This window comes from Pecten maximus, chromosome 8 (assembly GCF_902652985.1).
Source record: "Pecten maximus chromosome 8, xPecMax1.1, whole genome shotgun sequence".
In the NCBI taxonomy this organism is placed as follows: domain Eukaryota; kingdom Metazoa; phylum Mollusca; class Bivalvia; order Pectinida; family Pectinidae; genus Pecten; species Pecten maximus.
The window spans coordinates 1,874,611-1,891,554 of record NC_047022.1 but is presented as its reverse complement, the minus strand read 5'-3'; the positions used below and the strand labels follow the sequence as shown (position 1 = coordinate 1,891,554).

Here is a 16,944-nt window from a genome sequence, read left to right as displayed (position 1 = left end):
CCAATCAAATGACTACTTCCAGCATCTTGGAAGAAAATTGTATGTGTCCGAATGAACATGACTAGAGTGCATAGTTTGCATAATCTTTCAATTTGTTTCAAGTCACTTCGTCCCAGATAGCATAAAGCTACATGTATAAACATGCAGTACCAAAATGGCTTGCTTCAGATGCATGCTGTGACGAAATGTTTTGCTTCGATGACATCGAAAAATTGACAATTCGCCCTCAAACTGAAATACACATATCTCAAAGGTCATCAGAGCGTGACCCCTTATGGGATATAGACTGGATTACCTGCCGTAGTTTTTCTACTCTCCGCTAGGCTTCGCTTCGAAAATACAATAGTATTCATGAGCGCAGCCTAGCGGAGAGAAATGGTACTAATATAAGGCAGGTAATCCAGTCTATTATGGACCGAGACCACAATTACATTGTAGCTTCGCTATATGTTTCATTGTAACATTAAAATTCATAATGAATTCCTTAAATCTCATATGCAACTTTCCATCTCACCTAGCCAAGACCAACATATGAGAAGCAAAATATAAAAGTTTCAACCCAGCATGTTCAGCATTTTCTGGAGATAGCTGTCAAAATGTGTCACCAGCGTGGATTATATACATCCGGGTCAGGGGTAGAGGTCAAATCAGGACACATCACACAGGGTCCTGGAGCACATAATAAATTATCAATATTATTATTTTACATCACAAAACCTAGATTGACATCTCTACTATAATTCCACATTAAATTCATCAACAGAAATCAAGTTCAAAGAGGCATTTGATTTGTTTTCCTGAAATACATACATTTTTGAGGGGACTTCATTCGTGGGGCCTGAACCCGGAAGTACTTAATTGTGGTCTCAGTCCAATTATGGGATATTGCTAGAAGTTCATGTAACGTAGTGAAAATGGCCATCTTGATTTTAATTAGATTGCTTCTTTAGCATTGTAGGCCTCTTATAGTCTAACTTTGAATCCAGACGACACTCGGGGCCCTCTTTAACGAATCTTCTTAACTCCGTTCTCAATGCTTAACTTTGAGTATATGCTTAAATTTGAGCATATGCTTAAACATCTCAAAAATTGTTAATTCTCAATTCGCAGATTTTAAGTTGAGAACGGGCCGATATTTGAGAACGGCCCTAAGCATGCTCAAGTCTTTGATCTCGTTCTTAAATATGGCGAACGTACGTAAACTTCCTCGTCGTCTGCGGCGGCGACTGACCCGTCGTCAATGCTGGTATGTAAACTGTGTGAGAGGTATTAATGTAGACATAATACCTACCTAGCGCCCGACACATTCCCAGTACGACCATCGTGACGTGTGCCTGTGGTCATAACACAAGAATTGACCGGAATAGGACAACATGTTAGGGACTAGCTCTGAGAGGATGTACATTCAAGTCAAACACATGTTTCTGTCTTTATTCTCTCCAAAACTAAACATAGAAACAACTTCCGGTGACGGACATAAATCAATGTACAAAATGACGGATATGCGATTGATGGTTTGTAATAATTATATATATAAATGTAAATGATAAAAGCGGAATTTCAGAAGTATGAATGTTTTAATTTTCATGGACATATTACGATAATTTAACAATAACTCTTTAATCTCAAAATAACAATATATTATAACTGGACAATAAGGAATTCATATATTTACAAACACAACACGAAGCAAGTAATGAGTGAAAAAAACTATTCATGTTTAAGTTTAAGTTCATATTGCACTATACAGTTATGTCAATAGTCATAATAAAATACCAATTCACTCTACTCTCGTCCATATCACGTGATATCTAACCACGCTCATCTCACGCGATATATACTCTCGTCCATATCACGTGATATCTAAGCACGTCCATCTCACGCGATATCTAACCACGCCCATCTCACGCGATATCTAATCTCGTCCATCTCATATTATATTTGAACTCGCCCATCACACGTGATATCTAACCACGCCCATCACACGTGATATATAATCACGTCCATCTCACGCGATATCTAGCCACGTCTATCACACGTGATATATAATCACGTCCATCACACGTGAAATCTAGCCACGTCAAACAGGAGATATCCAGTCACGCCAATCGGCCATCACACGTATCTGATAATTCCCTTGAAGTGTTGAACCTCGCGTAGGACTCGGCCATCACGTCCATCTATGTTCTAAACAACGTCTGTCACACGTTGATCTTAGCCACGCCCACCAGATATGACAGCACGCCACCTCCATCACAGTCTATTGTTCTAAACAACGTCTGTCACACGTTGATCTTAGCCACGCCCACCAGATATGACATCACGCCACCTCCATCACAGTATATTGTTCTAAAGAGCAAATGTCATACGTTGATATAAGCCACGCCCACCAGATATGACATTACGCCACTTCCGTTACAGCCTATGTGAATCATACGTAATAGTCAAATACCCGGATGCTGAGAGCTGCGTTAGAGAAAGTCGTTTCATCGATCACATGGAGTCCTGCACTTCCGTGTAAGTGACCGAAACAATGGAGTTTTGGCCTGAAACCGACAAAAGTCATGTAGGTGAATCATTAGACTGTACAAGCATACAGTAGTATGGTGACGCAAGCCAAGGACAATAAGAAAAAAAGTTTGCTCAAAATGATGTTCTCTTCTTCATTTAGTTCCTATAAACCACTGAATTGACATGGCTTCACATTTGTGACTACCCGGCCTCTATGCCTGCCCGAACCCTACCTCACCATCGTCTTTGACCTCCATGACCTCTTTACCCTAACTGATCCCTCCCACTTAAGGCTAGTTTAATTATCTTCGACAATATCAATAATTTGATTTAAACATAGATCTATTCTTATTTGTAACTGAACTTTACAAAGGGATTGGGCACAAGTTATACAACTTATATAAAGCCTTTTCCCCCGATATAATTACACATATACACTCAAGCATTTAGATACAATGTAAGAGCTACTCTTCACCGATGCCGACAGCGGAATAATACACAAAGCACTTTTCAAAGCTTGCTGCTGGTACTATTGAAGACATCAACATAAATTCAGTCACAAAGACAACCGTGTATGCAGAAGAGGCTAAAAATGTCTCTACTTACTTCACTCTGTTTAAGATTGCGTGTCGAAGTTTGGGACATCCAAGATGGCACCGCCCCTCGTGAGTTTGAGAACAGACGTTACAGGTATCCCGTCTGTTCTGAAAGAGCGAAAAATCCTGTCTGCCCATATCCCGGATGCCATGAGGGGGCATGTGCGTCACTAATACGTCAGTTCCGGTTGGAATGTCGTCCCAGTGATGTTCGAACTTTCCCCATTTTCGAACAAAAGCCCGGTTATAAGATTTCCATTTGTAAGCGGTCCACGGCGATCCATAGAAATTAATCCCTTCAATATTTACCCCGGAATCTTGTAGATACGTCACTTCCGGGAGAATCTTCTGAATGTCCTCTTGACGTCTGCCGGCGATTGCCATGTCATGGTTTCCGCCGACAAATAATTTATGTTTGTGGGGCACTTTACTGAAAAAATCGTTGATTTGTTGAATATGGTGATCATAGTCCGGAGTTTTGAACAAACGAGACCAGCCCGTTGTACAGAAATCGCCGGAATGGACAAGCACGTCCCCGGGCGGAAGTCGCGGCAGGTAAATTTGGTCGTGATGAAAATGCGTATCAGACAAATGAACAATCCGGACTCTCTTTTCTCCGTCACCAATCTTAATGGCAGTTACGTCATCTGTCGCCATTGTTTACCTACGTTGTCTGATCAATCTAAAACATAAAAAATGTTGATAGCTTAAACATTTGGACATCTGTTTTATATGTTGAAAACTATCGTATGGTACATGTAGTAACCGCGCTTGACTATGATCATATTTTGAAAGGTCGATAAAAACATCAGAAATATTCGAGTTATAGAGTCAGACGAAGTTGTTGGGCCAGTTCTTGTGTGATAATTCAGAGGTCGGGAGAGGAAAAACAGTAAACAGACATATATATACATTACAAATAACTGTATGTACACCGAAACAGTACAATCTAGATATCTACTGCTGTCGGTACAATTTTATGCATTTTTGCGACAATTATGCAGCATACAAAGTAGACTGTCGGAACTGTACATCGCATCTTTAAAGGGGTATTCCTTTGATTGAATGAAGTTTACGTCGTCAAAATTAAAATACATTTTTTCCACAATAGTAAAAGTTACAGTCTTAACACCAATATGGCAGTTTTACTCGCAAGGTAAAAAGAAGTTTTTCAAGTATTAAGTCCTAAAAATTCTTAATTCGCCCCGAAGTATCAAACCGCAAAGACAGACGTTATTTTTGGACGGTTTGTCATTTTTCTGTACATCTCGGTGTTTATTTCATTACGTGTAGGCACAAACACTCATATAATCCTCGTTCGGACATAGATTTCATCAGTAGAAATTTTGCATGTTTCTGCTGTCCGAACGAACGAATGCCCCTTCCTATTTTTTTTTTTTTTTTTAAGTTTGCACCAAAGAAAGATAATAATAAAATAAAGCTTTGAGATTGGAAAAAGAGTTAAAGATATACCAATTTATAGGAAAATCATTAACACAGAGTCTCCACAGTCTACGATGGACAATGGTAAGAATTCACTCCGGGTCCATTAAAAACTAAAAATAGATAAAAAAAATCTCCAGTTTCTTTCTCGTATACGAGTTTCTTTCTCGTATATACGAGTTTCTTTCTCTTATACGAGTTAATTTCTCGTGTATACGAGTTAATTTCTCTTATACGAGTTTCTTTCTCGAATACGAGTTTCTTTCTCGTATATACGAGTTTCTTTCTCGTGTATACGAGTTAATTTCTCTTATACGAGTTTCTTTCCCGTGTATAATTACATACGAGAAGGACTGTGTGTAGTTGACTGAAATATCCGAGTTTTATATCTATAATGCTGAGTAAATATAGTTTCATCTAGTCATATCTAATTTAATCTCTCATTAAGGGGGGAAATACGTATATACGAGTTTCTTTCTCGAATACGAGTTTCTTTCCCGTATATACGAGTTTCTTTCTCGTACACGAGTTTCTTTCTCGTATATACGAGTTTCTTTCTCTTATACGAGTTTCTTTCTCGTATACGAGTTTCTTTCCCATATATACGTGTTTCTTTCTCGTATATACGAGTTTCTTTCTCGTATACGAGTTTCTTTCTCTTATACGAGTTTCTTTCTCTTATACGAGTTTCTTACTCTTATACGAGTTAATTTCTCTTATATACGAGTTTCTTTCCCATATATACGTGTTTCTTTCTCGTATATACGAGTTTCTTTCTCTTATACGAGTTTCTTTCTCGTGTATACGAGTTAATTTCTCGTGTATACGAGTTAATTTCTCTTATACGAGTTAATTTCTCTTATATACGAGTTTCTTTCCCATATATACGTGTTTCTTTCTCGTATATACGAGTTTCTTTCTCTTATACGAGTTTCTTTCTCGTGTATACGAGTTAATTTCTCGTGTATACGAGTTAATTTCTCTTATATACGAGTTTCTTTCCCATATATTTACCATTGTATGGCACTGCCACTATATAACCCTACCAATTCAGTTGCGAGTTCACCAGCCTATGAACTGCCAACAGGAAGTGATCTCTGCTACTCGTAAGCGCGGGAAATTTGAATTTGAAAATTTCAAAACAAAAATCGCATGACAAATAAAAAATCGCAGATGGTAAATATAAGAATTGAACGGCTTTCAGTTGGCATTCATAGTCGATATGAATGCCAACTGAAAGCCGTTCAATGCTTAAATATACGTGTTTCTTTCTCGTATATACGAGTTTCTTTCCCTTATACGAGTTTCTTTCTCTTAGACGAGTTTCTTTCTCTTATACGAGTTAATTTCTCGTGTATACGAGTTAATTTCTCTTATACGAGTTTCTTTCTCTTATACGAGTTAATTTCTCGTGTATACGAGTTTCTTTCTCTTATACGAGTTTCTTTCTCGTGTATACGAGTTAATTTCTCTTATACGAGTTTCTTTCTCGAATACGAGTTTCTTTCTCGTATATACGAGTTTCTTTCTCGTGTATACGAGTTAATTTCTCTTATACGAGTTTCTTTCCCGTGTATAATTACATACGAGAAGGACTGTGTGTAGTTGACTGAAATATCCGAGTTTTATATCTATAATGCTGAGTAAATATAGTTTCATCTAGTCATATCTAATTTAATCTCTCATTAAGGGGGGAAATACATGAGACATACAGTATGTATTTATAAATATATAAACGCACACTTGTGTGCAAATTAATCACGTATAGAAAATACATGTGCACTCTGGAAAAAAATTGAAGAGAAAAATATGTGAATATGTTTCCAAAATTTTGATGAAAAAAATACACGAGTCATATTTATAAAGCGAAAATCACCCTACTAAATTGTAGACTTAATTATGTCACATTTTAGTTTGAAAACAGTATACATATCACGTTTTAAAGTATAATTAGACATTTAAAATTGATATGAAAACTGAAGACTAACTACCGAATCTGCTACACCAAGAAAGTTTAAATGAAGTAGGGTTTTTTTATTACTTTTCTACGAAGCCTTTCTCCATTTATTTAGACGTGATGGACATATTCTTATCTAGATAAGTACAGCATCACAATATCTCGATTTTATTTATTAATTATACCGTAGTTAGCAAAAACAATATCAAAACATTGTATAGACACTTTCTATGGCGCGGGAAGGATGTCATAATTAAAAAAAAAATGCCTAGGCTATATTTTTTTTGCATAGGCAAATTATGACATCCTTCCCGCGCCATAACTTTCTGGCATGTGATAACAGACATGACAATAGTACATAAATATCGAGGATACGGTCGCGAGAGGATAACATTGCGGTCAGATTAGTCAATGCATATACAGGATTTTCAGTTAGCCTGCCAAATTACGGGGGTCCGGGGGTACCCCCACTGGAAAAAAATTAGCAGGGCGACGCGCCCCCTCCCCTCCCCCCACACACACTAAAATCCACCAGTGTTTCCAGTGCTAACGAGGTCAACATCGGCATAGATTATGTCATGTGACAGTCCACTGTATGCTGAATGTTTGAATTTAAAAATAAAATTATACTTAAAAGAAAGAAAAAGAAACGCGAAAATATAAGAGTTACTTCCCCTAGCTTGTAAAATCGGTTCTGTATGCTGAGATCGATTGTTTCTGGCTTGATATAATCACGTCTCTATTGTTTAATGATTATCGGATCGTGTATAAGTGGAATGAGAGAATAAACCAACTAAATCTGGTGAAGATAGTCTTTAAGATGGTCCATCGGTAACATGTGACAAAATAATGGCGCTGTAGTGTACAGTAGAGCCATGTTTACATTGGTAACGAGGCCGGTAGAAGCCACGCGTTTACAAGCGTATGACAGTCTATTAAATAGTCTTATATATCGGTTTGTAACAATATGACGTACCTGTTCAATCTGATGTCCGTGTTGTTCGAGTTCTATCCTAGTATAAATGTTGAAACTACGAAACACGGTGAAATATACATATTTATGTCATAGGCGTGACTCAAAGTCTTTATATATATGTCAAAACTATAAATAGCCACAGTTACGTACATTTTGTATGGTGACAGGAACAGTCTACGTGTATTTGTACCTTCCCTGCTGTATATCAGATATACTCATTTATATAGGTCTCTGTGTATATATAGAGCACATTTTCAGATTTTTTTTCGGAATAGTGAATAAGTGGATGTATCTTTTCAAATAACACATTATAATAAGATTATATTCATGATTCAAATGTAGATCTATAGTCTTAATTATTATCACCAAAAATGATTCAAAGGTTATGATTTCGTTATCCGTGCTTTAAATCTTTGGAATCGACCATTTTATAAAATTATAAACATAACACTGTAGGTTAACGGAAGATCAAAGCCGTTCATTAGGATGTAAGGAGGGGTGTTGATTAGGATGTAAGGAGGGGTGTTGATTAGGATGTAAGGAGGGGTGTTGATTAGGATGTAAGGAGGGGTGTTGATTAGGATGTAAGGAGGGGTGTTGATTAGGATTTAAGGAGGGGGTGTTCATTAGGATTTAAGGAGGGGTGTTCATTAGGATTTAGGGAGGGGGTGTTCATTAGGATTTAAGGAGGGGTGTTCATTAGGATGTAAGGAGGGGTGTTGATTAGGATGTAAGGAGGGGTGTTGATTAGGATGTAAGGAGGGGTGTTGATTAGGATGTAAGGAGGGGTGTTGATTAGGATTTAAGGAGGGGGTGTTCATTAGGATTTAAGGAGGGGTGTTGATTAGGATGCAAGGAGGGGTGTTGATTAGGATTTAGGGAGGGGGTGTTCATTAGGATTTAGGGAGGGGTGTTCATTAGGATTTAAGGAGGGGTGTTCATTAGGATTTAAGGACGGGTGTTCATTAGGATGTAAGGAGGGGTGTTGATTAGGATGTAAGGAGGGGTGTTGATTAGGATGTAAGGAGGGGTGTTAATTAGGATTTAAGGAGGGGTGTTCGTTAGGATTTAAGGAGGGGTGTTCATTAGGATGTAAGGAGGGGTGTTGGTTAGGATTTAAGGAGGGGTTTTCATTAGGATGTAAGGAGGGGTGTTGATTAGGATTTAAGGAGGGGTTTTCATTAGGATGTAAGGAGGGGTGTTGATTAGGATTTAAGGAGGGGTTTTCATTAGGATGTAAGGAGGGGTGTTGATTAGGATTTAAGGAGGGGTTTTCATTAGGATGTAAGGAGGGGGTGTTGATTAGGATTTAAGGAGGAGTGTTGATTAGGATTTAAGGAGGGGTTTTCATTAGGATGTAAGGAGGGGTGTTGATTAGGATTTAAGGAGGGGGTGTTCATTAGGATTGAAGGAGGGGTGTTCATTAGGATTTAAGGAGGGTGTTCATTAGGATTAAAGGAGGGGTGTTCATTAGGATTTAAGGAGGGGTTTTCATGTGGATGTAAGGAGGGGGTGTTCATTAGGATGTAAGGAGGGGTGTTGATTAGGATTTAAGGAGGGGGTGTTCATTAGGATTGAAGGAGGGGTGTTCATTAGGATTTAAGGAGGGTGTTCATTAGGATTAAAGGAGGGGTGTTCATTAGGATTTAAGGAGGGGTTTTCATTAGGATATAAGGAGGGGGTGTTCATTAGGATGTAAGGAGGGGTGTTGATTAGGATGTAAGGAGGGGTGTTGATTAGGATGTAAGGAGGGGTGTTGATTAGGATTTAAGGAGGGGGTGTTGATTAGGATTGAAGAAGGGGTGTTCATTAGGATTTAAGGAGGGGTGTTCATTAGGATTAAAGGAGGGGGTGTTCATTAGGATGTAAGGAGGGGTGTTTATTAGGATTTAAGGAGGGGTGTTCATTAGGATGTAAGGAGGGGTGTTGATTAGGATTTAAGGAGGGGGTGTTGATTAGGATTAAAGGAGGGGTGTTCATTAGGATTAAAGGAGGGGTGTTCATTAGGATGTAAGGAGGGGTGTTCATTAGGATTAAAGGAGGGGTGTTCATTAGGATTAAAGGAGGGGTGTTCGTTAGGATTTAAGGAGGGTGTGTTCATTAGGATGTAAGTAGGGGGTGTTCATTAGGATTTAGGGAGGGGGTGTTCATTAGGATTTAGGGAGGGGATGTTCATTAGGATTTAAGGACGGGTGTTCATGAGGACTGACAGGAGGAAATCTTTAGAAACAGTGCCAAGATTATATAATGTGTCAGAGAAACAGGTATACAGAACCACAAAGAAAACTTCCTGTCCTTAGACAGGTTTGGAGAGGGTATCTGAAGGGTGTGTTCCCCGAACGCCTGCATATTTAGAACAATGACAATTTGTTTATTGTCGTTAACAGTACAGTGTAGAGAATAAGAATACTGACAAATGGATAACAATGGAACATGGTAAAACAGGATGGACATCAGTATTGTGAATTGATTATTATAATTTTATCAATAATAAATTAAGCCAATGAAATAAGTTCATATTTAGTTATATAATTGAATAATGTATGAAATTTAAATGTATTTGGTCTTTCATAATAATATCTAGACATATATTTCCGTCTACTATTGAGTACAAGTTGCTGATCACTGAACAATAGGCAGAGACATCAAAGGGAGGGTAATTATAGTCTGTTTCATACATGTTCTGTATTTACCGGATATATTTTACCTGTAGAAATCATTTGACAACTAAAGAAAACCAAGACACTTGCATATAGATTTTAAAACTTCTATAATACAAACTGTATAGTGTTAATCACATATTGATATGGATAAGCTATACAAAAAGTAAGAACATTAGAATTCTGCAAGTAAATATATCTTTTCATAATTTGAAAACAACATTATCAGAATCTTTATCATAAATTGAGAACTACAGTTATATGCGTTAATGTAGATTTACATATTTTGATAGGAATAACACCATTAGAATGTTAATTATATATAGAACAGTAGACATGTATATGTATGCTAATTTAAGTTAGACATTTTGGAATATCGCTATCATAATCAAAGAATATTACATGCTAATATAATATTACATATTTTGATAGGAATAACACTATTAGAATGTTAATTATATATAGAACAGTAGACATGTATATGTATGCTAATTTAAAGTGACGCAATTTGGAATATCACAATTATAATCATATTAGAATATTACATGCTAATATAATATCACATATTTTGATAGGAATACCATTATTGAAATTTTACATTATGTTAATATAATATAATGTTACACGGCAGACAAAATTGAAATCAACGAATATACACAGAAAACTGTAACAGGCATGCAAATACTTGTACACAGTTGGAACAAATCTACAAATATATCATCACAGTGTAGTAAAATACATTTAACAATTAAACGCTTGGTAGATTGTATTTATTGGCAAGATCAATGCAATCTGGATGACAGATAAATAGAATGACGCCCGTTATGGCGTCGTCATTCACGGGCATCGTCATGAATATTTATCTGCCACCCAGATTTCATTGATATTGACAATAAATACAATATAACAAGTGTTTAATTGTTAAATTTACATTAAGATACGTTAAACTTCACTTTCTCTTTGCTTAATCTGGGGTTTAAGTTCAGCTATTCCTCTGTTTGTTCAATTGAAAGAACGGCACATGTGAAATCGATTTCATTGTAGTGCTTGGTTTGCATTCAAATTGATGTGTAATACAAAGCCTCGGCTCGACTATGATCAACAAAGTATCAAAATGACGTCACATTTACGCGATTGTTTTATGTCAAAATCCTTACTAGGTTTGATTCTCCCACAACTCATTGCCAAACATTATTTTGACGATGACGAAAGTGACGTCATGTGATATGGGCTGCATTTATACGGTGATCAATACCGACTGGTTTGATACAGGAGTAATGGGAGACTGTCACACAGAATGTAAATATAAAGATATAACTGCAAAACTCATTGTACCAATGACAAATTTTCCTTGTCGAGGGGAGACGTGCACGAATATCGCATCTTGTTGACAACATCTTTGATAGCATACATGTAAGTCCATGTTACATCAGTACAACCTAACGTCATTTAAGGACGTGCCAGGTTTTGGAGGTGGAGGAAAGCCGGAGTACCCAGAGAAAAATCGCCTGGCTACGGTCAGTACCTGGCAACTGCCCCACGTAGGTTTCGAGCTCGCAACCCAGAGGTGGAGGGCAAGTGTTAAAGTGTCGGAACTCAGCCACCGCGGCCCCCTAGTATGTGAATGGCGTAACGTCATTGAATAGGTCAGCATCCTGGATGTCTTCTTACCTCTTCTACTTAGTGTAGTGGTACAAGTGGCAATACAGCCGCGCGGCGAACCAGTCTCCTAGTGTCACCGTTGTTCTATGGTCAATGTTTTATTCACTTTAAGCCTTACGGCTCATAAGTATACTAAAAGATCACATCATATAATTTGCAATCCTTAATATATAATACAAATTAACGAAAGATGGACAGCATTGATATAATTACTTTACATATACAATAGATTTATCAAAATATATAGTATAGAAAATACATGGTAAATATTACAGTAAGGTTACAGATGTTACATTTCTGAGAGGCAATATCGAATGGATAAGTGAGTTGAGTATACAATAGTGTAGTCAGGGGATAGACGGCTATAATGTTGGTAAACTGATATGAGTGAAAACAATATAAGCTAAAGCTGAGATCTAGAAGTGCTGTAAAACACAAGTACTTCCCTAAATTACAAAGCTCTTTCCCGTTACGTACAGACAACAGCTGGATAAGTTAATATGAAGATGGGCGATTCCAGTAATACATTTTAATGAACTTCTTTCGATTATCTTTATAGAATGGACATATTAAAACAAAATGTTGTATTGGTCCACGGGAAGACGGTGAGGGGTCCGTCTGTCTTGATGTGGATGGTGTATATCTATAGAAAAAAAAAACAGATAAAGAATGAGATTATGTTTAAACAATAATACATTGTATATCACATAATGTGACATTTTGACATTTGGGGTGTCATGTTTAGACATGTACTGGGGTATAATATAGACCAAAGCAATGATGCAAGGAAATTTCACTCCATGTCAGTACATTTTATCATGTACCTACTGTCCAAAGATGTGTACCCGGGGTCTTTTAAAACATTTAGTTATTTGACCCTTGTGACCTTCAGAATAGGTCAAGGTCATTTATATGAGGACACTTTAATATCCTCTTCCCCAGATATATCCTGACCAAACATCAGTACCCAGGTTCCTTGTAGTTTTCTAGAAATTAAAAGTTGACGGAAGGATGACCGAAATCAGACACCACTCCTGCACCATACCATAAGCTCACATGCACAGGTACTTTATGCCTTGTGAGCTAAAAACTCCAGGTGTTTTAGGGATTTTAAAAGCTGAAAACTGTTTCGCTATTTTTCAAAACTGCTGCATTGACTTTTTTTCAAATTTTACCTTTAAATTCCTATTAATTAGTACCTGGTTGTGTATGATCAATTTTGAGGCCGATCTACCATACAAAATAGCCAATATGCGGCCATCTTGAATTTTGACAGCGTTTTTATTACTATTTCTCAGAAGGGACTGCGGAGGTCTCATGGATCCTTAGTTGTGGAAGTTGATTTTTTAGACCAATCAGATGAACAAAATGGCTGACAGGCAGCCATCTTGGATTTTAACAACTTTATTATCATTGATCTCTGTCAAATTACATATGCAGGTTCCGCAGCTGTAAAAATTCCATTCTAACGATGGTCAGGGAATCAAAATGGCTGACAGGTAGCCATCTTGGATTATGACTACAAAATTTAATTACAATTGATATTTGGATAAATCCTCCAAGAAACTTTCTAAAATCTCTTATGTACCAGGTATGTTCAATAAGAAACATAATGGTCGACAAGTCGACATCTTGATTCTGCCAGTTTATCATGCTATCTGAATAATCACAAGGAAACAAATTTTCTATTTTTAGTAACGTTAACGGTGACCGTGACCTTCGACCTCTGGACCTGAAAGGCGATCCCAAACAAGCACTTTTGGACGAGGAAGATCTGCATCAAGTTTGAGTTTGATCATGATCAGCCCAAGATAACTAGAGTTTTAGCTCGGAAACTGCTGTGCAGACACTGTCGCTGCCGACAGAACAACACCTATATTGTTGCCTCCTTTTTGTAGGCGACAATAGAATGGCCAGGGCCAAGATATGTCTGGTCGAATTAAAGTCACAGGATCAACAAAATTAATGTGGAAAACATGCGTCCAATTTTCAGGGAAACAACTCTCAATATAAATTTTGTTTGTTTTTGTGCAACGTCCTATTAACAGTCAGGGTCATTTAAGGACGTGCCTGGGTTTGGAGGTGGAGGAAAGCTGGAGTACCCGGAGAAAATCCACCGGCCTGCGGTCAGTACCTGGCAACTGCCCCACTCACAACCCAGAGGTGGAGGGCTAGTGATAAAGTGTCGGGACACCTTAACAACTCAGCCACCCTCAAGATAAATAAATGGATTTTAATAAATACCTTGTTTTCTCTCAAAATGGAGGATATTTTTTCGAGGAAAATAGTGTAGATCATATGTGTTGAATCAATACAATAAGAAATCATCACTTGTAATATAAAAATTTATTACAATTCCTAGAAAGTCCAAATAATATACTTATGATTCAGGATATCTGTGTGTATAATATACCGTATTTATTCTAATAAACGCCCCCCCCCCCCCCCCCCCCCTTTTTATGGAAAGAAAAATTCCTCAATTTGAGAAAAAGAACTTACCGTGGCACAGTTATATATCCATCCACGTGTGTCCAGAGGTAATTATTTAAAGGATATCCAACATAAAACTAACACAAACCACAAAACAAAGTTTCAGTAACTATATACACAGTACCACTATATGTTTCATGGTGTGAAATGGGTACATACAACAGATCTCACAACTTACCGACTCTGAAATTTTGATCTCCATTAAACACCCCCCCCCCCCCCCCCCCCCCCCCCCCCTTTGGAAAAGTTTCATCCCCGTGACGTTTATTAGAATAAATACAGTATATCCTCAGTTTTAATAACATCATATATATCAGAATGCCCTGTACAACACTGTCACTATAATTCTATGAACATACCATCAGAATTATTTTCAGCTGGTACCAATAAAATTGATTACACATTTAATTTGTAACAACATATATAAGAAAATGTTTAAATGACAATTCAGCAACTGTTGGTGAACCTTCAAGTTCCTGTATGTCAGCATTACTCATTAAAAGTATTTCTCAATAATAGCAGATCTAGAAACATACATAAAACACTAGTACTGTAACCAATCTCCTTAGCAAGGTTTTTAAATTTTTTTAAATTCACTGTAATTTGTCATGAACAACATTTTTTTAAGAGACTAATTTGTACTGTTGCATGCTATAATATTGCTTCCATGACAAATATTCTCTTAAAACTTATTAGGAAGATTTTTTAAGCTTTTACTATTTTAATATTTTGGAATTCAACAGCAAATATATATATATCTGCAAAAACCCTTGATAGAACCCCCCACCATCACCAATACACAGTACCACAACATGTTAACATAATGTCAAGTATTGCAATGCCCAATGACCATTAAATTCTACATGCCAACAAGGTATAGCCCAAATAGATTTCCATCACTAATGCTATCTCTGGATTCTGTCAATATTTCTTATCGATAATTATAAAATAATACATTTACTTTTTTATCAGCAAATAAGTCCATTATATGTTTTTTCAGATAATCAGTTGTGACCATGAAAATTTAAAATAGTAATTAAAGCTGAAAGTTGTTCACAAATAGACCCTCCTCAAATTTTTACACAATATAGGGGTATTACACTTTTACACAATTCAGGGGGATTATTGAACTTTTACACTAAGGAGGGGGTTTATTAAACATTTCCACTGGGGGTGGGGGGGGTGGGGGGGGGGGGCTTATTACATTAATTCATGGTTACTGCGCATGGTACTGAAGGCCCCCCCAAACATTTCCACAACCATTCCCAGAGTTAAATGCCAAAACTTCAATCTACATTGCATCCATTTGATTAAACAGAAAAGACTGCTCAGATTCATTAATAATTATTATCATGTGACATACACTTTAGATACATGTACATGTAATCTTTTAACAATGAATTATTCCTTAGAAATAATGACCACAGCCAATATGCCAGGTATACATTTTGTGTACATATTTTGTACATCTTTTGTATATAGTATGATATTAAGTAATTACGGTTGAAGTCTGAGGAACTATAAAATATCAGGAGAGAGCAGCAGAGAGTTCCTGGTCACGGCACCAGTTCTCCACAGTTCACTTAGGCACTGTATCTGTGTTCCATACTCCTCATGTAGCTCTAGAAAGCTCTTATGACTCACTTCTGTAGACTCATTGTAATAATCCTCGGCAAAATCCAGGAGTTGTCCAGGTTTTGACCAGCCTGATTCTAACGAATCATTTGCTGAAGAGTTAAATGGATTGAACCTTTGGTTGGTTATTCTGCCTTGAGCACCATTAGAAGGATCCTCCTCTACCGCCAAACCTAACAGGTCATGAAAATCGGAATCACTGGGATCGGCCGAGATAGTCTGGTACCGAGAGTGCACCATTTTACTATCACGTTTGGCCTGTGCCACAAGTCTTTGCTGTGTCTCTGAATTCATTTCCTCAATTTGTTGTTGCAAGTCTACAACCATTAACTTCATGTAATCGTAACTCGCACATGCTAGTACTTTCATCCAGGCTTCCATTTCTTCCTGTGTATCTGCGGCCAGTGTGTACGTGCGGGAATGACTTCCAGGAAATACAATCTGGAAAGTAAATCCATCCGTGTTCTCAGCCAGCTCAATTGTGCAGCCTTCTAATACAACTACTCCGATAGGTTCCTTGTCCATTCTTCTCTCGTAGTAGAACAATAGGTTGCCTTTAAGTACGAACCATCGCTTCTGGAAACCCTTATTGACCTCACCCTTCTTCAACAGCGGCCCTTCTTTGTCAGCAGGTGCCCCAGATGAGGCAAATTTCACCAAACTTTTCTCGTTAATTTTCATAATTCACCAAATAAAAAGTTTGACAATATAATTCAGAATGGTTTGCACTGGTTCATTTTGTCCTAAATATCCGCCTACCGTAAATATTGTCAGTGCTCCAGCACATCTGCTACCTACAATGTATCTATCCGGGCGTTACGCCATTGTTCATCATACAGAGCTTTCAATTATACCACGTATGGAATATCACTATTCTTGTCATCAATGCATCAAATTCATAATGAAGCCGTTGTCTTCAGCTTTCGACACCTAGGTCAGGTGAGAAAAAGATGGTGCAGACGTCAAAACCAAACGCAGTAGATTTCCTGATAGTTTTCGGAACATTTCTCTTTT

At 37.4% G+C, this 16,944-nt stretch overlaps 2 protein-coding genes across 2 annotated transcripts; both read right to left on the bottom strand.

Moving 5' to 3' along the window:
* Positions 1-1,415: 1,415 nt before the first annotated feature.
* LOC117333426 (UPF0046 protein C25E10.12-like) lies at positions 1,416-7,589 on the bottom strand. The gene is made up of 3 exons (XM_033892713.1): positions 7,484-7,589; positions 3,118-3,789; positions 1,416-2,546 (listed from the first exon to the last, which is right to left on the bottom strand). The coding sequence occupies exons 2-3, from the start codon at positions 3,762-3,764 to the stop codon at positions 2,432-2,434; spliced, it is 762 nt and encodes a 253-aa protein (XP_033748604.1). The 5' UTR covers positions 3,765-3,789; positions 7,484-7,589; the 3' UTR covers positions 1,416-2,431.
* Positions 7,590-15,473: 7,884 nt separating this feature from the next.
* Positions 15,474-16,940, bottom strand: LOC117332454 (sesquipedalian-1-like). Its single transcript, XM_033891369.1, has one exon. It carries the CDS (start codon positions 16,609-16,611, stop codon positions 15,814-15,816), a length of 798 nt encoding a protein of 265 aa, XP_033747260.1. The 5' UTR covers positions 16,612-16,940; the 3' UTR covers positions 15,474-15,813.
* Positions 16,941-16,944: the final 4 nt, after the last annotated feature.

Excerpts from the sequence above, each read along its gene's own strand:
- LOC117333426 (XM_033892713.1), bottom strand. The coding sequence starts at position 3,764 with ATGGCGACAGATGACGTAACTGCCATTAAGATTGGTGACGGAGAAAAG. Across the intron at positions 2,547-3,117 it reads GCAATCTTAAACAGAGTGAA|GCCAAAACTCCATTGTTTCG; the intron begins GTAAGTAGAGAC and ends TGTCGGTTTCAG.
- LOC117332454 (XM_033891369.1), bottom strand. The coding sequence starts at position 16,611 with ATGAAAATTAACGAGAAAAGTTTGGTGAAATTTGCCTCATCTGGGGCA.